Source organism: Anser cygnoides, chromosome 15 (assembly GCF_040182565.1).
Source record: "Anser cygnoides isolate HZ-2024a breed goose chromosome 15, Taihu_goose_T2T_genome, whole genome shotgun sequence".
NCBI classification, from domain to species: Eukaryota; Metazoa; Chordata; class Aves; order Anseriformes; family Anatidae; genus Anser; species Anser cygnoides.
In genome coordinates, this window is record NC_089887.1 from 8,833,696 (window position 1) to 8,854,952 (window position 21,257).

Sequence of the window (21,257 nt, forward strand, 5' to 3'; positions counted from 1 at the left end):
TGTAGCCATATAGATTCTTCTTGCTAATAAATCTATTTGAAGATCACATACCTGACATGATGACGCATAGGTGAGAGAAGTTAAAAAAACCTCCTTATTTATGTCTGATTCATCATCCTGAAACCTAACGATGATTCTTTTTAACAGCTACTGCAGGAAGTGGATGAGGAATATTCAGAAAAATCCAGTTATCTGTTTAACTACCAATAAAATACAGTAAGAAATGCCAGAAATGCTTTGCTTACTTTTTCTCACTGTTGAAACTACTGTAGGTTTCATTTTACTTAACACTTTTCCTCACATACACGGCATTTTCACACCGAAGGTAAGAATTCCTCCAAACAAGGTAGGGAGTTCAGCCATATGATCTGACAGGACTTGACCAAATATCATTTTTAAAGGAGTTTTTACTGCACCTCGCTCTGTCATGTACCAGTAACAGAAGACAGGTAAACAAAACCCATCTCCAAGCCAATGCGCCTCAGCCTTGCCCTCACTCATGGGGTGTTTGGGCCTCACTTCACTCCAAAAAAAGGTTTTTATTAGTGTCTATATGCCGTTTGTTTCTTCATGTGATTACATGAAGCCTTACTTACACCAAGTAAGCCTTGGGTATGAGGAATGAAAAGACTTTAATGCCCTAAAGTCTGAAATCCTTCTTTTCAACGTCCAAAGTGATGCCGAGGAGGGAGGGAAGCCCGATACCTCAGCCACGGTGCCGAGCTCCCTCTCCTCAGCCGCTCTCCTCACACCGCGGGGCTCCGCCTGGCAGGGGACGTGAGGAGAAGCCCCCCGCCGCCACCACCCCCTGCCCTCAGCCGGGGACAGCCGTTCCCTTGGGGACAGGGACGGGGACGGGGATGGGGATAGGGATAGGCACGTGAAACGACCCCAACCTCAGCTCCCCAACCCCCGCAGCCCAGCCTGAGGGCGCCCTCTTCGGGCGAGGCGCCCCACGGAGGCGGCCCGGAGCGGGGAGCCTCGCCCCCGCCCCGCCAGCGGCCCCGGCCCCGCGGCAGCCTTCGCCTCACGACTCCGCAGCGCCCGGAAACGGCAGCGCCGGGCTGGGGCGGCCCCGGGAAGGCGATGAGCGGGTTCGGGGCCGCCGGAGAGCTGCCGGGCTGGGGGCCGGACGGCCCCAGCGGCCGAGGCGGTGAGGGAGCGGGAACGGGACGGGGCGGGCGGGCACCGCGCGTGGCCGGGACGGGTGAGGGCTGCGTGGGGACGGAGCGGCGGCGGGCGCCCGTGGTGAGGGAGCGGGGAGCTGAGGGAGCGGGGTGAGGGAGCAGCGCTGCCCCCGTCCCCCCTCAGCGCCCCGGGGTGCCGGAGGCTGTAACAGGGCTGCCCTCCCGGCTTGCCGGCCGGGTGCCATGTTTTGAGCGAGCTCTGCTCCTCACCGCCGTGCTTCCTCCGTCCCGCAGAGATCTTTTTCCCCGAGGAGGCGCACGCGGCGGCACCTGCGGATTTCCTGCAGGAGCTGCCCAGCTACCGCTCCGTGCTGAGGCGCCGGGCCGGCCCCGGGGGCGGCCAGGACCCGCAGGGCTCGGTGGGGCCCCGAGCCGGAGAGGCGCGGGGGCCGCAGCCCGAGGGAGCCGAGCTGGCCGCTCGCCCCCTGAGGGAGCACGCCTTGAGCATCGCGGAGAAGAGGAGGTTAAGGTTAGTCTTCACGCGTTTTTTGAGTTTTTTAAAAGTTACACGCTGTTAAATATGTGTAATACACGTACGATGGGAGACAGAAATAGAATGGGGTTTAGTTGGCCCTGTGGGGTATGGCTTTGAAAATAAGTCCCCCAGGCTCTTCCCTCACAAGACAGGGCTCCCTGTCATATCCTCACCTGCGGAGGTGTGACTGGGGACTCTTGGCTGGCATTAAGGAGCATTTGACCCGCTGAGCTGGAAGAAAACAGTCAGAACTGCGCATTACCTGCGGCAGACAAACATGTTTCTGGCTTCTGAAACGATTCACTTCCTTCTGTTGCCTTGCCCTTTTAAGGGTCATTTGTCAGTAGGGTTAGCCCCTTCCCTTTCTGCTCTGTCTGCTGCTGTTCCTCAGTCCCTTTGCCAGTTTTCTCAAATACACTGTGCTTTCCCTGATGTGTCTCATTATGCCTGGAATGAACGTTTCGAGACCTTTTCTTTTCCTCACCCCTTCTTTTTTGTTCTCTGCCGTGAGCAGTTCCTGTCCTCTGGTGGTAACCCTCAGCCAGGGGTTGTGTGCTTTGCCCCGCCTGTGTCTCTGCTTGTATCCTGTCGTCTCCTGTCCTGCTGCTATCCTGAAAGCTCTTCTGGGGAGAGAGTCCATTACTTGGTTTTACAACATTACTGTCTAGGCACATTTGGACCTTTAGATCAGGTGCTTGGTAGTTGTGGTCATGAGCTGGGGAGAGGTGAAAGTACAAACAGATGCACCACAGAGAACCATTGCTTGCAAGAGCAGCTGGAAATGGGAAGGACCAGGTAGGGGTGGCTGGACCTGGGTAACAACTTTTGCAGCCTGTCTCTAGAGTAAAGCTTAACCCTGCAGATGGAACACAAGGAGCTGCAGATCTAGATCTAGATCATGATAAAGGAACATTCTCCATACGCCAAATTTTATTTAAAGTTGAGTGTATAAAGCTTGATTCCTCAATTAAAAAGGAACTGCAGTTCTGTGGCCATGGTGCTTGTTAGCAATGGAGTTGGGATGTCCTGAGCTTGTTTACAAGTTTCTAACACCATGGGATTCTGGTGGGGCTCCTTGGCTCCTCCGCAGATCAGTAATTGTGTGTGTATTGTGCAGCAGCTGCCAACACAAAATGCTTGATATAATAAATGCTGAATACTCAATGTCTGGAATGAATATGCAGCCCACGCCTGCATTTAAAATGCAAACACAAGCCAGATCGTTCTGTGAAGTGTTTGTTTAAAACATTGCATGCTGTAGCCTGTAGTTTCCATACAATGAAACCTTTTGTGAGTATTTACACTTAAAAATGAGATCATCTGCTGCTTTTTTGATTGCTGCAAGCAGGGTTTAATCAGGTTTCCTATCCAAATCCTAATTTCACATTCAGCTGAGTGGAATTAAATTAATATCACCTTAAGTTATGGAAACCACGTCAACATAGAGCACATGTGGCAGTAGCTGTGGTCGTGACACAGTACGCTGTTGTTCAGTGAGTCACTTATGCATATAAGTAGGGTTGTGTACAAACTATTAAAAAATCAGAGCCTTTGTCTTCTGCTCTAGTGCTCCTTCCTCATGGGTACTTAACTGCTGCCCTTCTTCGGGGGTGTCAGACTTTGGAACAGCATTTGCTGCAAACAAATCAGTTTTCAAGCTATGTTTCGGGGGGGCTGTCTGTTTTTAAGGTTTCTTAAAGAACAAAATGCAGTGAGCCACTCAGAATTCTCCTTGACACTGTTGCTGGCTATGTAGCAGTTTTTAAAATGAAAATGTATACACAGATTGTATAAAAATCTATGGGGAATTATTGAAAAATCACCAAAAATTGTAGACAATTTGTGGTCATCTTTGACATTTGTTTGCAGCTTATTCTTAGAATGGCTTACACCCGTACATATTTGGCAAAGAAACAATTTTTCAAAGTCATTGAGTTAGCAGTTTATAGTGAATTTTAGGAAAACAGAACCAGTAAAAGTTAATCATTTTTAAAACATTTGTTTTACATTATGCACAGAACTGTATAAAAACTAAAATGATAAAACCCAAATGGAATATTTAAACCTATTCATAGCTCTAGATAAGTTTTTTTTTAACTTTTTTTTTCCACAACATGTTTTGACCTTCATTCTGATTTTGAAATCTCTTGATTTCTTGATTTTCTAACAAAAAGATTAGTTTTCTAGTGCATTTATAACATGAAAAGAGGGAAGGTAAATACTTTATAGAGATAAAAATTTTAAGAGCAACTTAGTAATGATATACTGGTTAGTTTTGAAGAATTTTCTCTTCCATTTCCAGCCATTTGTGAATATGAGATTGTTGACACCGACTTCTCAAAGATCCTGCCAGGAAGTACAGCTACGTGTTTTTTCTGTGTTGTCCTATTGTCAAGTTGATTATTTTTTCTAGGAGAGGCAAGTGTTTTCTATGAGAGGACTTGCTATATTTGAATTAACCTGATAACACAGTTAAGAAGAGGAACAAATGGGGGCAGCTAGCGTACGTTACTCCAGCTGCTAGCACTGCGATATCCCTTTGAAGGCTCCAGGCAGGCTCCTCTGCACTAGGTCCTGTTACATGCAATGAAAAAGTATTTCTTGTGCTCAGTAATTGTATTTCTTGTTTCTTAGGGATTATCAGCAGGCCGATATAAAATATTTATCTGGATGGAATCAGTGGAAAAGAACTAGTAGTAAATCATGGAAAAAAGTCCTCAAGGATATCAAGGAATCGTTATCTTACTTGCAGCTTTGGCGGCATGATATTCACAGCATAGAAGGTATTCACCTTCTTTTGGTTTCTCCTCTTTCAACTTGCTCTTTTATTAGTGGTTTTACATGTCAGATGTACCTGTATGGGTTAAACAGTTACCTGCTTCCCTTATTACTGGTGATGAGAAAGTGTTAACTGTATAAAATGGGGTAGATAGAAATATAATGGTGAAAGTGATTAAAAAGTCACATTGCCTTTTCTATTTCTAAAAGCCCACAGTGCTTAAAACTGGCTTTAGTAATGTTTCTTTACTACTGTTATATTATTATTATTATTATTGTTAGTGTAACTGAAATTCTAATCTGTTTGTACTTTTCAGTGATCTTTATCATCTTAATTAGTGATACACATGCTGCTTTTATTCCCAGGGAAATTTGGTACTGGCATCCAGTCCTACTTCTCCTTCCTCCGTTTTCTGGTCCTGCTGAATTTTTTAATATTTATCCTGATGTTTGGTTTTGTTACCCTTCCCACTGTCATCTCTAAATATGGAATTTTCAACAGTAGCTTTGCTAAAATTTCTCCAAAGAGCACAGGTAAACGTCTTCTCTATGTACTACTGTTTGTAAGATTTCCGTATGCCTTTAGCTTTTCCCTCACCCACCAGGACAGAGAAATATTGTGTTTTTTTGTTTGTTTCCTGTAAGAACATGTCATCCTTGAATTAACTTGGTCTTGCAGTTTGGTGGGCATTACTACTAGAGTGACTTTTCCTGCCTTTCTTTTAACAGACTCTGTCTGCACAGTTTATACACCTAGTGGTAATAAGGGACTTGTTTACTTCTTTACTTACCTCAAAGATTTGCTCACTGGGACTGTAAGTAATTTCATTTTTTTTTCCTTTAAGTTTCAAATAACATGTAAAACACAAAAATATTTTACCTAAGGAATAGTGCTTTGATAATTTTGAAAAATGTTAAGGCATAGGCATCACTGGGTAAAATTAGCATTTATCCCTTGCCTGTGAGAAGGGCATTTTTAAATAGATTTTTACTGAGTGTCAAGCTTCATTGCACACTGCAGCCTGTGCTCTCTTTCCCAGTTGTTAAATGTTACATGATCTAGAGCATACCTCCCTTTTATGCTTTCTGTAGCTTGTTAGTGTCCCTGTCACAGTGTTGTTTGATTGGACAGGGGAGGGATTTTAAGTATGTAGCATCCACATGACAGTTAGAGGCGTGTCACTATTTAGAAGCTACAGACTGTTGTAGCTTGCTTGTGGCCCCAACAGAAATTTTAAATGTACAAAACGCTTGGTTCAAACCAGGTTGGATTGAGCCGAGCAGTTGTTGCTACTGTTATAAATTCTTTTTTAACAGTGTTCTTTGCATTTTCTCACAGGGATTCCTAGAAACAACAAGTTTGTTTTATGGCTATTACACAATAGATGCTGCGTTGCTCAGTATCGTGAGATACAACTTTCCACTAGCATACCTGCTGACTACATTTGCCTACCTTGCACTAAGTCTTGTCTGGATAATAAAAAGGTGAAGATGTTGGTATACTTCATTTACTGCTATGTGTTGCACAATTTACGTTGCGTTCTTGCTTGTAGGGAACACTGAATTACAGAACAGCTTTATATGGAAATGGAGAATCTTTTGAGGTTGCAACACCACAGTAGCCTTTGTCTGTTTTTTGGGGAGCTGAAACGGGGAGTAAGGAGAACACAACTCCAACAATATTTTATATATGTAAAAAGAGAAAGTATGACCGTGGCTAAACAGCACAGTGAATTAACCTGCGTTAGCCTCAGTTGACTTTGTTTGCTGCAGAACCACACGCTGAAATTTTCTAAGAAACTCAATGATACAATACAAATGTGCCTGGTTGCTCTTAGGGAATTGTTTAGACTTTCAGCTAGGTTGCTTGAGCTGTAGGGTTTTTGTGTTTTGGGTTATTTTTGTTCCCTGTGACTAAAATATGTCTTTAATGAATGAAGTAAAGTTGTGTTTTTCCTTAGGTCTGTGTCAGGATTTAAGCAGAGTTTGGTGCATGATGAAGATCAGTTTCAGAGCTACTGTAACAAAGTCTTTGCAGGCTGGGACTTCTGCATTACAGATCTGAACGCAGCACGGCTAAAACATCGCAGCTTGCAGTATGAGCTCCAAGTAAGAATCTACTGTATTTTTTTACAACTACTGTTTAATATAACTTGGATGACTAAAAAGAGAGGTGTGTAACTGTGTAGGTAATGGAATAAGGATAAGAAGGACTGAAGGAGTTTATGCTGGGAACCAGGGAACCACATCCTCTTGCATGCTTTCTAGGTAGCTGGAACTGTGGTGTAACATGACAAGAGTTGGTACTGATGTTGAAGGCCCTTTCCCCATTCACTGGGGACTGAAGCCAAACCTGTTTGCTGTTTATCTGCCTCTTCCTCACACTCCAACCGTGCTTCCTGTGTTAGTTTCTACGTAATGAAACAGGAAAAGCTATTCTAGTTGTGGGCAAAAAAAAAACTTCTACTGTCAGGAGTCAGTTTGAATATGTTGGATTGTAAGTCTGCAATGCGGTAGGCAGTTGTTAGGAGAGGAATAACATTCAGAAGGGATACTTCACAAATTCAGTGCATTGTTGTCATAAGAAGATGCTAAAATTTTTTCACTAGTTGTCTTTCACACACGTGCACATTCAAAACACTGAGGGAGCTAATAAATTTCCCAAATATCTTTAGAGAGCTCTGAAAGGCTTTTTTGGTGAAACCGGTTACCTTTTTTTTCTTTCCCATCTGTACACTGGAAGCGGAGGTTTGTGTAGTGAAACAGTGACCTCTAAAAAAAATATTTCCACCTCAAGCCACAAAGCTATAATTATTGATTTCATAAATTACAGTGAGTTGCTTTCCTCTCCTGTAAAGTTCAGTTGCCGTCTTCAGAGTTTTGTTTTTGTTTTTTAAATCTTCCAGCCAGAGCCAGACAGGCTCTTACTGCATTTTTGCCTCAATAACTCATATCTTAAAAAAACAACCAACCACCACCACCAAGAACAAAACAAAAAAGTTTGTCCCCTTTGTTTGAAGGAAATATTTGAAGTTCTGTTTCTTTGTTATATTTTTGTTTTGTTTGAAGTACTCTTTGAAGGAAATGAGTCCTCAGAAAATACCTGGATAATTTGTTTTTGTCCAGGTTATGTTGCCTTCACAGGCAGTACTCCATTTTCAGGAGTTAAGATGAAACATACAAAGTTTACTCGACTAGCTTCTCCAGGCTGGGCTTGTTTTTCTCTGTGTCAGCTTCCACTTGTCCTTCACAGAGTAGAACAAGTTTGAGTCATAACTCACCTTATGGAGATGAGAGGGACGGCCTGTTTCAGAGTTTAGTACCAGGCTATCTGAGACCAGTCTCTCAAAATAGACAAGTTGTCTTTATCAAGAAGATACGTTACTAATACAGTAGAGGTAATAGGATTACAGGATGCTTGTCTTTGGCTATGGGGCCCCCAGACTGAGGAGACAAACCACGCTGGGCTCCCACAGGGAGCTCCCATTCCTGCGTGGACATGTTTCTGGCAATGAATAGGCACTCTCAGTTCAGTCCATTTGGGCAGGCTGTGGAGTGACCCTCCTAGAACAGGCTATAGATTTGTATATCACAGAGGCAGAACATCCCAGAAGTAGAAGATATAGTGTCAAAAGTTATATGCTGCATCAAAAAATGACACATTATTTTTCTTTTGTTTGTAGACAGACTTGGAGGAAGAAAGAATTAAACGAAAAATAGCTGACAGGACAGTGAAAGAAAAGCTACGCATCTACTCTCTGAGAATATTTCTAAATATAATTGTTCTTGCAGTTTTATCGGGATGTTTTTACTCTATTTATAGAGCAACTGTCTTCTCTCAAGAAAAATCCAATGTAAGTATCAGACATGACCTTAGGACAGATTCAATTGAGTTTGGTGATTAGAGTAAGAGGAAGTGTTGTGAAAGAGTCAAGTATCTTAATATAGCACCTTTCACGTAATGGATCTGAAAACACTTGCTTTCTAAAAGGCCTGTACTTAACTAGTAGCAGAGAGTGAGAAGGATCAAGAAGCATGTGCAACAAAAAACACAACGATGTCTTCCTTTGATACAAAGGCTTCTGTCTCGAGTGCCTTGGAAGCAGCTGAAAAGAAAAGCAACCCTCACTTTCCTTGCCATGTAACTGTTCTCACATCTGTTATCTGCTATACAACCATTTGTGTGTCTGGGCAGTGATCTGACTCAGGGAACTGGGTCAAAACAAACTTCATTATGGTCAGTTTCTTGATCTGGTTCAGTGTTCAGCTGCAAAAACAAACAGTAAGGGAAAGGGAGAGCAAAGATTATGATCTGTGTCATGGCTTGAGTTACAGCTGTGTGGTGAGACAGGAAGTCTTGGAGCAGGGAGCGCTTTGCAGAAGAAAAGGTTCTTGCATCAGTAGTGTAAGGAATACAGTTGATAGCATGTTCGCCCCTGGCAGGACAAACAAATAGGAAGAGCGATTCAGAAGCAGAACAGCATGAGCAACCAGCAGTTTAACAGTTTCACAACAGTATCTGAGTTCTCTGTAGGACCCCAGGGTTAAAGGATCCTAATAGAAATGGAGCTTTATGTATAAGGGTTGATATCTTGACTTTGCCTAAATTATTAGGTAGAGGAGCTTGTTAAAATGACGGGAAAGTCAGGGAGCTGATTGGCACCTGTAAGAATAACTTGAAAAGTGTTGGCATTTTGGCATAGGTCTAAAAGCTGTTAGATTTAGTGCTAGGCTAGGCGATATGGCCAGATGCAAGCCTTGGTGAAAACAGCCTCTTCAACAGAAGCTTTGGGGAAGCACTAAAATATTCATAGCAGAAGGAAGGGAGAAGAAAGCAAGGGTGCGTAGCAGCAAACTGCAGAAACGGCAGTGGTCAGGCTTGTTCTAAATATAGGAGGAAGCTGAAGACAAAAAAGGTGCTACCTGAGTTCTGGGTAGGTATCTGAAAGGAGCACAATGTCAGAAACGTATCTGTGCATGTAGTGTCATCTTTCTCTCATCTCTTCTTGTACAGAACAGCAACGATGCGGACTTGCAGACTAATCTCTTAGTTCAGTATTTGCCTTCAATAGTGATCACATTGGCCAACTTCATTGCTCCTCAGATCTTTTCAATTCTGATCAGATTTGAAGATTACTCACCAGCCTTTGAAATCAAGCTGACACTGCTGAGGTAAAGATGGTTTTATTGTAGCCTGGGATGTTTGAACAACTTGTTCTTGAGAGGTTAGAGATATTGTAAACATTCCAATATCAAGACACAGAGAGGTTGGACACCCTGCAATGGAGGGCCTGGGCACTGTAAGCCAAGCAGGCATTGTTTGACTTAAGTTTCATTGGAAGTATTCATGTAAAATCTGGAAACAATCTCCTCTTTGGTGACAGTACAGTGCAGCCATTTAGTGTCCAAGTTTCTCTCTGTTCCATTTAGCTGTGTGATCTGGACATCTTCAACAATCTGAAAGTTTGTAGGGAAATTACTAGGGAAGTGCTGGCTGCAGAGCTGTCAATTCACACTGCTTTATGTGCAGCAGCTCCCTGGATGAGCAGTTGTGTGCGCACAGCAACCAGCTTCACTCATGCTGTACAGCAGCTCAAGGCAGAAGGTAAAAGTTTGGGGATAAAAGATACCTTAAAGTGACAGCATGAAGAACTGGAATTTGGCAGCTGAAGGTGGTAAGATCCAGACTGAAGCATCTGAACTCTGGTCAGGCCCCTGTGCTTTTTATTTCCGATGTGGCTTATTGTCTGTGAAGGCCTGAAGCCACCTAAGAGGAAAATGCTGCACACAGAGTTGTCGTCTGGCCTCTCAAAGTGTACTTGAGAGAATAGCAGCCCACTGTGGGTTGAAGAACAACAACTTAAAGGACTGATCTATGAGCAATACTGTGAAAAGTAACTAAGGGACTGTAGCCTGAAGGTGAAAAGTGATTTAACCTGTTACTAAAGAAAGCAAGCTTTATCTGTTTGGTTATTCTATTAAAGCTCTCGCATTCTGGGCTCTGTGCAGCTTTGTTGGGCTCCTATGCAAATTGAGTCAGGTGCCAGAATGGCTGTGTTTTGGTACGTTTAAAATTGGGTTTTGCTTTTCTTCCAGGTGTGTCTTTGTGCGGTTGGCCAATATTGGTGTTCTCTTGTTCTCGCTGTGGAGTCAGATCCACTGTGCCAATGACAGCTGTAAGGCCTGTGGATACAATTATGAACTTTATCCTGTAAGCAGATTTATCTTTATTCACAAGTTCAGATGATTAAAAACAAAGATTCTTTTTCCATGAGACTTGCCTGTTTAGAGGTATTCAGATTTGGACTTGAGTTTGTCATTCGTGTTGTACTTAGTGCTGCTTCTTACTGCTTAATGCAAACCAGTACAATTCTCATACAACTTCCATTTGTCTAAAACTCCGATTATCTTATTCCAATGACAGGTTTTTTATCTCAGACTTTCTGACTGACATGAAGTTTATTTGAGGTAGCTGTGTTTTGGAGACGGTTGTGTTACTGTCTTTTTGCTTCAGTAAGACAAATTGTCTGTCTTCAAAAACAGACAAAAAGCATGGCTTGGAAGCTCTGAAAACACTTAAACGCTCTAGAAATGCAATTAATACAACTTGAACTTTATTGATGTTAACTGATTGAAAAGTGTATTGCTGTAGTGATTGACAGATTTTTTTTCCCCATTTGTTATTAGACTTATAATCCTGTTTTTTCCTGACTTGCTTTTATAGTGCTGGGAGTCTGCAGTTGGGCAAGAAATGTATAAGCTGTTGATATTTGATTTCATGATAATTCTTGCTGTGACACTTTTTATGGACTTTCCTAGGATGTAAGTATCTCTGCCTTTTGAGCATGCTTTTGCAAAAATGATTTATGAAATGTTTCTTTTTTCAATTATTAATTCCCTATATTTCTAACTCAATTACAAAATTTAAAATAAAACGTTTCTGGTGACTTGAGTACTTGTTTGCTATTCAGATGGAAGTAGTTTTTGATATTTGAATCTTCTTTAGACATTTTTATGTTGTGTGGTCTAATGCTTTAATGCTAAATTTCTGCACTCCAGATATCTCAGATGTGTTAGAATTCAGCTAAGCTCTAGAACTAATTATGTTTGTTTTGTTTGTTTTTAGGTTATTAGTTACTCATTGCTCTTGGAAGCCAGTTCAGTGGTGTGGTTTGCAGGAATTTGGGATTTCTGACAATGTCCTGGAAATCATTTACGGACAGACTATCTGCTGGATTGGAACCTTCTTTTCACCACTTCTTCCTGCAATAGCAACTATAAAATACTTCATCATCTTTTATGTTAAAAAGGTAATGAAGGTGTGTGGTAAATAAAATTGAGCAGCACATCTGTGGTTTGCTTTTGTTTTGTTTGTTTGGTTTTCAATACAGATATTTAGTTGATTTAAAACAAACAAAACCTTAAAAACAAAACAAAAAAACAAGGATGCAGTATATTGGAAATGAGGTAATAGAATTCCATTTTTTGTGTGTTTTTTTTTGCTTTTAAGACAAGGTAGAATTTTCCTTTGAGATCAAGCAAAACAGCACCTTAATGACTACATCATCAATATAATTCATGATGTTTTTTTAAAAGAATATCTTTTTATAGTAAAGGTAATAATATATAACAAATCATTGCAAAAAAAAGTGTTTACTGTCAACAGAGCTTTGAACTTGGACACAATTTTGCCAAGCTGCTACAAATTTGGAAGCAAAATGGGAAATGGAAGATGTATTAGATATGAGATGTGATTTCAGTATCAGAAGCTTTGCTCTATGATTAGACATCTCCTTCTGTGCAACAATTTCATATCAATCTCATTAATTTTGACAAGAGGGGAGATATTCAGTGAAGCTCTAGCAGATCAAAACTAAAGGCTGCGCCATAGATCATATACCATATGTCTGATGTCATTTGGCTCTGTGCAAGTGTGTGAGGCTCTCTGGATCAAACCCTTCCACAAAACAGGAGATGATGATTTATACTAGAATGTAAATCATTTTTGTCTTACCCCTTCTCAGTCCATCAAAGGAATGATGGTTACCTGCTAGCTGGTAGTGTATTTGAAGATGGGAAAATAGAGTTGGTGGGGGAGGTATATTTGCATGTATGTAGACAGATGTACCTGGCAATAGTCTTGCTCCCTTTTCCTCTCCAGATCAGCTTGATACATACGCGTAAGCCTCCAGGTAGGCCTATCAGAGCATCGAGTTCCAATTTTTTCTTCTTGGTGGTGCTGTTGATTGGGCTCGTCTTGGCTTTTATCCCTTTGGGAATCAGCATAGCACAGTAAGTGGCAATTTAACTTCTACGAAGTTGGTATTTGCTTTAAGGTTGTAATTTCCCTAGAAAACAGACACCATATACACTTGTAATGATAAATTAGAATAAAATACACTTGCATATAATGAAATCAAATTATTATGTAGTCCATATAAACAAAGGTTACTGGGTTTAAGATTAAGTACGCTTTTACCCCATTGGCAACAAGGCGCTGGGCTTGTGTTGGATTATTTTGTCTTTACATTTTGGTGTAGCATCTCCTTTCTGTTCTTTTTTTTTTTTTTTTTTTTTGACAGTATCCCCTCCTCTAAAGCATGTGGGCCATTCAGGAATTTTAACACTTCGTGGGCAGTTGTTCCAGATACAATACTCGGGTTTCCGACAGGTCTACAGAAGGTCCTTAATGGCATAGCATCAGAAGCCTTTGCAGTACCCTTTTTTATGGTTGTCTGGTGAGTAGTGAGAAGACCTGATCTAGTCATGTAGCTGCATGGTTCATTTCCTTCCTTACTGAACTGATACCAAACAATTATTGGACCATATTGTCCATCTGCAGTCAAAGGCATCAAAGTACCTATGAAGCATCAGCTCTTTTGTCTTTGCCATTTATTCATGTTTGTCAGGTACTTTGTTCAGTTGGGTTTTGAATGTTGCTAAAAGGCGAGACTCTACAAGCTCTCTGAGCGACCTTTTCCAGTGTTTGGTTGCTCTTGCTGTAATATGGTGTTTGTTTGTTTGTTTTCTTGTGTTTAAATGGATTTTTTTTTTCATTTCAGTTTAATCTGACTGTTTTCAAGTATTTTCTTCAACTTCTATACTTGAGAAACCATGCAATTTACCTCAGACTCCACCCAGCCTTTTCTCCTGAATGTGTTCTCCTGAATTGAACCTGTTGCTGTGTACACAGGAAAAATCAAGCCCTCTTTTTTGTGTGTGTTTGGGTCTGTCTGAACACAACCTGTAAAATCTGGTAGAGGCCCTGCCTCTACATCTCCTAGAGTTCTATCCCAGACAACACAAATATCTCACGGGTGATTTTGAGCAGAGCTATGCCCTACCTAACCCAGCTCTGTGTTTATTTTTATTTATTTTTATTTCCCCAGTATTTTTCTCATATGGTCAAAACAATATTTCCTCTGATCCACAACAGCCTTTGTCTGATCAATTCTGTTTTGTATGATGCTAAAGTTTAATGTTGGTTTGTTGTTCGCAGCCTTATTATGTTCTATTTTATTGCCTTGGCTGGAGCCCATAAAAGAGTGGTTGAGCAGCTGAGGGAACAACTGGTTATGGTAAGATTTGACCTACTATCTTGTCTGTGCCCCCAAAATTTTCCTTGTTGTATCAGTAATCAGGCATGCAGAGGAACAACAATTTTCAAAGTCTTCTGGATATCTGGTGTTTGGACAGGCAGTGAAGAATGTTTTGCAGGTTACAAGGGAAAAATAACTGAAGTACAGAAGCATTTTTCAGTCTAGTTGGTTTGCTTAGCTATTAGCTGCAACTGTAGCCTCTAAGAAGTGGTGTCGCTGTTCTTTTTCTGTTGTCTTGCTTAAATCTACCCATATGCATGTATTTTCCTGCCAAACTAGAACCTCGACCTTGTGGCTCCTGTCTGTTCCACCATCTTATACAACCTCTGTCTCTGTTTCCTTCTCTACTGTCACAATCACCTAATTCACTACCCTTCTCTCCAGGCCTATATTTCTATTTTGTCACATCCAGTCTTACTCCTGAGTGTGGGTCCCAGCACTACCTGCAACAGGTACTCAAGGTGGAGTAAATCACCACTAACTAGTCTTCTGGAGAATGTTACTAGCGTAGATATACTTATTTGCCATCATCAAAATCTGTTGCCATCTACCAGTTTGATAGTGTTTGCAAACTGCTCTAGTCCAAATCTAACCTTTTTACTATTGCTCACTTTCTTAAGGAAGAATCTGGGTTTTGCGAAGTGCTTCTTTTAGATATGACACTTAACAATCTGTCCTTAGAAAAACAGTGTGCTGGAGAGAGATTTTTGAAGAGTATAATGGATTTAGGAGCAAAAGCCTTGCTGCTCTTGCTTTTTATTTTTGTTTGCTCACTGTTGTTAGGCTTCTCGGAAGTACAGTTTCAAAGATTTTGAGTAGGTCAGATGTTTCTACTAGACCCAAAGCAGAACTGTTAATGTGAGGTAAATGAATTCAAAACCATTGTAAACTTAAAATTGTTTAGGCAGGTGAGAGAGTGTTGTTAACTGCTAATTAGAGTACCATGTAGTGAGAGTACCAATTTATTCCTAATAAAGAAATAAGCTGTATATAGGTAACGTACTTCTTTTTATCTAGAGTGTACTTTGTATTCTGTCTTTCCAGGAGAGTCGTGACAAGTTGTTCCTAATCAGAAAAATAACAGAAGCTCAGAAGTGTACTTGAAAACCACAAAAAGCCAGAAGAACTTGACTTCCTGACACTCCTGGAATCACTAGGTAAGAAGATAAGATCGGCATAATGTGAAAACTGCGAAGCTGACTGGCACTGTGGCACTGCATTCTCTGTCATGAATACTTCTTCATGTTGATTATGCTAGTAGGCCTTAAAGTTTCCAAGACTGGAATGTTGCTTATTTGTACTGTGTTAGACCTGTCCAAAAATTGTACAGTAGGACACTTACTGGTGCTGCAATTTCAAGGCTGTTAAGGTTTATGATAAGTCCCTGTTTTTTTCAGGTGTTTCTGGTAAAATATAATCAGAATTGAAACTTTTTAAAAAAGTTTGTACTGTTTTTATGAATTATGCTTTAAGAACTGGTGAGGGGAGAGGTGTGATTTTACATGTTTCCTACTCACTTATCTTATAAAACCAAAGCAAAGTGACTTAATGTCTGCATTTTGAAATAGTCCATAGGAGAAGAAACATGTAATGGGTTTGAAATCAGCTTTGTAAATTTTTAGAGAGACTTTGATATTTATTTTGCTCTGAGACAGTCAGGCCAGTTGAACACTAGATAAAATGGTTTAGAGAAAACCAGCAGAGGAGAGTTCTGCCTAAACTGTGAGTAGGGAGAAACCGGCAGCTGTCAGGTCACCAAGGGGTGTCCTCGCTGCCAGTCTCACGGGCATGGAGTAGCCTTTTTTAACATGTGTAAGGCTTTATTACTTGTCTTCATTCGTGTACAGATGTCTTGAAGCCTGCTCTTCTTGTTCTAAACTGTGAATATTTGAGAGTTATGCTATTTGTAATTAAAAATACAGCATTCAAAAACTTATATGCCAGTATCCTTTAAATTCTTAGTTAATTGAGGTGACGGAGCTGTGTGACTCAGAATACTGTTTCTAGGTAGCCTACTATTTTTAAAGATTGCTCTTCTCAAGAACTTGTGTAAAGAATGTGTACATAACTTGAAATTTCTGTCAGGACACTGGTAGTTGACATGAGATACGACGTTTGTTTTATGGAATGTTTTGTGATGTTCTCTGTCTTCATTTCTAAGAAATTAACGTGTAATAAATGAGTCTTCTTTTTAAACCTAGTGGCTGACTTATTTTTAAGAAAAGTTCCGTTGACGCCGTGGGGTTTTATATATTTATTTTTCCCCCTCGTACCGTTGGCTGTGGTGAGGCGGGCCGGACCCCTCATCCGCCTCCCGCCCAGGCGCGGGGCGCGGCCGCCCCCTCAGCAGCCCCCGTCCCCTCAGCACCGCCTTCTCCCCCCTCCGCCCGCCTTCCCCGTTCCCATGGCAACCAGCAGACGCCGCCTCTGACTGACAGCCCCGCTGTCCAATGCGGAGGCGCCGAGTAGCCAATGGGAGAGCGGGACGGGGCGGCGGGAGGCCGGCCCGCGGTGATGACGTCAGAGCTTGGCGACGCGAAGCGGCGGGGTCAGCAAAATGGCGGCGGCCGCGGCCCTGGCTCCGGCGCTGCGGCGCTCGCTGGGGCGGCCCCGGGGGGGGATCGGGGGGACGCCGCGGCCTTGGCCCGCCGCGGGGGGAGCTCCCAGGCCCCGCAGCACCGGGGCGGGCCCGGACGGCATCAACAAGGCCGTCGTGGACCGCATCATCCGGGTGGACCACGCCGGGGAGTACGGCGCCAACCGCATCTACGCCGGGCAGATGGCGGTGCTGGGCCGGTCGGCCGTGGGGCCCGTCATTCAGGTGGGCGCCCCGCAGGCAGCCCCCGCCCCGCCCCCAGCCGCCCGGGGAAGGTCACGGCTCCCCGAGCGCCGCGGCTGTCTGTCTTGTAGTCGGCGGTTAGGTTTATAAGAAGGGGGGGTTGTTCGGTAGGGGAATAGCAGCGTGTTGTCGCGGTGCTCTGACAAAACGCTTGGAACGTAAAAAGAACTCTTATGTTGGCTATAACTGTCTTAGCTGAGAATCGTAGAACGGCTCTGGTTGAAGGGACCTCAGAGATCGTTTTGTTCCACCCTCCTGCCGCGGGCAGGGACGCCACCCACTGGAGCAGGTTGCTCAAGGCCTCATCTAACTTGCTCTTGAATGCCTTCAGGGATGGGGCATCCACAGCCTCCCTGGGCAGTGCCTCTGCACCCTCTGAGTGAAGAATTTCCTCCTAACCTCTAATCTAAATCGCCACCCTTTTAGTTTAAAACCGTTCCCCTTGTCATGTCATTATCCGACTGAGCAAAGAGTTGCTCTCCATGTTTTTTGTAAGTCCCCTTTAAGTACTGAAAGGTTGCAGCGAGGTTCCCCCCTCTTCTGTAGGCTGAACAGCCCCAGCTCTCTCAGCCTTTCTTTATAGGACAGGTTCTCCAGCCCTCTGATCATTTTTGTGTGCCTCCTCTGGACCTGCTCTAGCAGCTCTGCATCCTTCTTGTGCTGGAGGCTCCAGCCCTGGACACAGTGATCCAAGTGGGGCCTCACAAGGGCAGAGCAGAGGGGGACAATCCCCTCCCTCGACCTGCCGGCCACTACTCTTTTGTTGCAGCCCAGGATGCAGCTGGCTTTCTGGGCTGCAAGTGCATACTGCTGGCTCTTCACCTCCCCATCTTGCCCATTTCCTTTTTGTGATGTGAATAGTGTTGCCTTTACAGTCATAGTGTGTGACCTCAGCTGTTTAGTTTACTCTTTCATTTATTAGCTTTATTGGAAATGTTTAATTTTTTTGTTTTGGTCTTATGCTTTACTGTGATTTTTCTTTGTTGCAGCAAATGTGGAATCAAGAAAAAGACCACTTGAAAAAGTTTAACGAGTTAATGATTGCCTACAGAGTTCGACCTACTGTTTTGCTGCCTTTCTGGAATGTAGCAGGTTTTGTTTTAGGTGAGTTTGTCATATTGTTGCTGGTTTTGCTTTATGAAATTTTTAAGTGCTTAAATTTTTCACATTGTTTCAGATTTCATGGTTTGCATATGTTTGGTACCCCAATCGCAGGGGCTGGAAGCGCTTTACTTGGAAAGAAAGGTGCGATGGCTTGCACAGTGGCAGTGGAAGAGAGCATATCGGATCACTATAACAGCCAGATCAGAACTCTTATGGAAGAAGATCCAGAAAAGTACAAGGAGCTGTTGCAGGTATTTAACCATGACTTGAAAACTAGCATAACAAATTCGTTGAACTACATAACGTGACTTGACTCAGAAAACAATATGCTGACTGAATTTGCAGCATATCTTTCTTTGTTCTGTCGTTTTGGAATTCCAAAGTCAATAGAAACATTAGGATAAAAGGATGGCTGTTCCTTCAGCGACACTAAATTGATCGAGGAACAAGATTAAAATGTAAGATTAGCTTCAGCATGCTTTCATTAATTCATCACTCTCCGTTTGATTGGGAGAATTGTACTTAAATTTTGATTACTTTTAATTGAAAGGAAGGGTTTAGAGGAAAACAAGAAGAAAAAGCATGACTGCATAGTAACATTTTGCTTATACTGCATATGACTATGTCTAGTTTTGAACATTTCAGAGCACGGACGGAGCTAATGTTTGTTAGCTCTGCAAGAGAACTAGTTCCCAAGTACTTCCAGCATCAATGTGGGACACACTCCTGTAGAGTGCTTATGAGAGGCTTTCAAGTGTTGCATGTTCACCTCATCTGTGCTCTGGATGGTGGGAGCTTGCTCTAGGGCCTTTGTGCAGATTTCCAGCTCTCTGCTGACTGTTGCTGTGTTCAGTTGTGCTTAGTTTAATGTTTAGCCAAGACTGCATCCTTCCAAATTGTTGTCTCAATACTGAAATAGGATTGGAAGTAATCAAATTGTGCTGATGCATGTGAGGAAAATGTTGCCCATGAAAATAAGGGCTAAGAACTGAGTGTGAAATACAGAGGAAAAAATCAAACAGCAAAATTATTCACAGTGTCAGTATGAGGAGGACCAGTAATGAAGGTAAAACCAAGGCAAACCCCTTGGGCAGGGACAGCACCTGAGTGTAAATTCTGAGCGTATTATTAAGCAGTCCTAATTATCTGTAGGTATCTCAAGAGGAAATTCTTTAAACCTTTTTGCACTAGTTGAAAAAATAGAGGAGAAAAATAGTGTTCTTTAGAGTATACTAAAATGGACAAAAGCCCTGTGGAGTTACAGGAAGGCACTGTTACTGATTGTCTGGCAAGGCAGGGACTTCAATTTTGTTAATTAAATTGTCAGTAACTGTTGTATGTGTGAAATTAGTGTTACAAGTCACTATGACTACAGGTTTTCTTAAAACGTCGAAAAAGACAGTGATATACTAAACCGTAGCTTAATTTTCTAAAGAATTTTTAGAACACTTGAATAGGTTTTAGGGGTGCTGTAAATAATCTCCTTCTTGGCCAATTGGAGGTTTAGGATTTTGAGAAGCTTTTGAGAGACTTGGGCCTCAGATGCCAGCCCCGGTGTATACAATGGCCAGCGGGATGTAGTTCTGTATTCTAGCTGCCTTGATTTCTCTGCAAAGTAAATTTACTAATTAACTGCTATTTTTTTAAGATAATAAAGCAATTTCGGGATGATGAACGGGAGCACCATGACATTGGGCTTGAACATGATGCCGAGGGAGTAAGTACAATGTTAACTGATGGGTGCTGTTAGCAAAGATCTAGGTGTGACACTCTTGTCTTCCTTATTCAGTGACTGTGACACAGCTTTTTCTTTGAGAAATAGAAAATAAGGGGCTTGATATTCTTTTCTAAAGATAAATATAAGAAAATGCTGACATAGCACGGCATCTTAGAGCTTTCATTTTTCTAGAACAGTTTGAATCTGTTGAAACTCATGTCAAGTGCTAGTGATTGTGTTTTCTTAAGACTTGTCCTATGGACAATAATGTTCTTATTTAAGTTTGGATTAAATATTTTTTAAAATACGGCTAATAAATGCTATTAATGCAGCTGGAAAATTGAGGCACCATCTTGATAAACACAACTACGATAGAAGGGGTGAAATACTGAAGTAAATTCTGTGCTCCCCTGAATATCAGAGGAGGAAGTTGTAGCTTCCTCACTTGTTTTTCCTCTTGGCTCATATTCGTAGTGAAATGGAATCATTACTTTAGAATTAATTTTTATTTGGTTTTCTCTAGGGTAGATTAGGCTAAAATATGGGTGAATTTTTAAAAATGTTTACTATTCCTTATGATAGATGTAGTTCAAAGACAACACCAGTCTACTAGGTGCATTTAATCTTTTATTCATTGTTTTACAGGCACCAGCTTATCCTGTTCTGAAGACAGTAATACAGCTTGGATGCAAAGCTGCAATATTTTTATCAGAAAGAATTTAGTGATATTTTCCATACTGTTTGTGGCAATAAACTGTGAAGCCAAAGATTATGAAAACTGTGGAAGACTAAAATCTATTTTATTCAGGCTTTTAAAATGTTCTTCATTAAACACCTGATTCTGCTATCACGTTGAGTACTTGTTCAAAAGGTATCTACACTAAAGTCAGTTGAGCTGAATGTGAATGATGATAGAATTGGGTCTATGTGACGTAAACCTTATTCAGGAACTGTTCACAAGGTGGCAGTAAAATATGTTGTATATACATGATTTATATATATGTGTGTATAGAGAGTATGGGTATATAGAACATATACATGTATGAAAGTGGTAACTATCTTCTCTGTTGCCTTCAAATTTATACGTTCTTGAAATAAGCTGGAGCTCATTAGCTCATTTTAAAATGGTTAATACTTAATAAGTAGCATATTCTTGAGTTCTATTTTCAGGGTAAGTACATGAAGTCCTAGTAAGTATTTCTTTTCAGTTTCTCTTGAATAAAGATTGTTATTATAAGACTCTTATTTGAAGACTTGTTTGTGGGGTTTTTGTTGTTTTGTTTTGTTTTCTATTGGCTCAGTTCTGAATTCTTTTTAATTGAAGTTTTTCTTCCCTTGAATTTGTCCTGAGTGTGTGCACTATATGGGTGTATATAGCAGGAGAGAGCAACTTGGAGCACCTATGGAATTGCACTTAAATTTGAAAACTGTAAGAGAAAATTATCTTTGCCTCTAGTCTAGTCTTCAGTGGTTCTTGAATAGAAAGCTGTTGCTTTCTCAACTTTCAAACAATTTCTGCATGCTTCTTGCTGATATCCTGCCATGGACCGATGGGAAT

At 41.8% G+C, this 21,257-nt stretch overlaps 2 protein-coding genes across 2 annotated transcripts; both read left to right on the forward strand.

Moving 5' to 3' along the window:
• The first annotated feature begins 977 nt into the window (after positions 1–977).
• Positions 978–16,235, forward strand: TMC7 (transmembrane channel like 7). The gene is made up of 16 exons (XM_048060434.2): positions 978–1,153; positions 1,422–1,656; positions 4,297–4,445; positions 4,807–4,974; positions 5,170–5,255; positions 5,780–5,925; positions 6,402–6,549; positions 8,124–8,294; positions 9,455–9,612; positions 10,537–10,651; positions 11,165–11,262; positions 11,567–11,750; positions 12,602–12,732; positions 13,023–13,178; positions 13,940–14,018; positions 15,084–16,235. Exons 1-16 carry the CDS (start codon positions 1,087–1,089, stop codon positions 15,141–15,143), a joined length of 2,151 nt encoding a protein of 716 aa, XP_047916391.1. The 5' UTR covers positions 978–1,086; the 3' UTR covers positions 15,144–16,235.
• Positions 16,236–16,581: 346 nt separating this feature from the next.
• On the forward strand, positions 16,582–20,944 carry COQ7 (coenzyme Q7, hydroxylase). The gene is made up of 5 exons (XM_013176764.3): positions 16,582–16,860; positions 17,868–17,982; positions 18,094–18,233; positions 19,631–19,699; positions 20,345–20,944. The coding sequence occupies exons 1-5, from the start codon at positions 16,597–16,599 to the stop codon at positions 20,420–20,422; spliced, it is 666 nt and encodes a 221-aa protein (XP_013032218.2). The 5' UTR covers positions 16,582–16,596; the 3' UTR covers positions 20,423–20,944.
• The last annotated feature ends 313 nt before the right edge of the window (positions 20,945–21,257 follow it).

Excerpts from the sequence above, each read along its gene's own strand:
- TMC7 (XM_048060434.2), top strand. The coding sequence starts at position 1,087 with ATGAGCGGGTTCGGGGCCGCCGGAGAGCTGCCGGGCTGGGGGCCGGAC. Across the intron at positions 1,154-1,421 it reads CGGCCCCAGCGGCCGAGGCG|AGATCTTTTTCCCCGAGGAG; the intron begins GTGAGGGAGCGG and ends TCCGTCCCGCAG. Across the intron at positions 10,652-11,164 it reads ACAATTATGAACTTTATCCT|TGCTGGGAGTCTGCAGTTGG; the intron begins GTAAGCAGATTT and ends TTGCTTTTATAG.
- COQ7 (XM_013176764.3), top strand. The coding sequence starts at position 16,597 with ATGGCGGCGGCCGCGGCCCTGGCTCCGGCGCTGCGGCGCTCGCTGGGG. Across the intron at positions 16,861-17,867 it reads CCGTGGGGCCCGTCATTCAG|CAAATGTGGAATCAAGAAAA; the intron begins GTGGGCGCCCCG and ends TCTTTGTTGCAG. Across the intron at positions 18,234-19,630 it reads AGTACAAGGAGCTGTTGCAG|ATAATAAAGCAATTTCGGGA; the intron begins GTATTTAACCAT and ends TATTTTTTTAAG.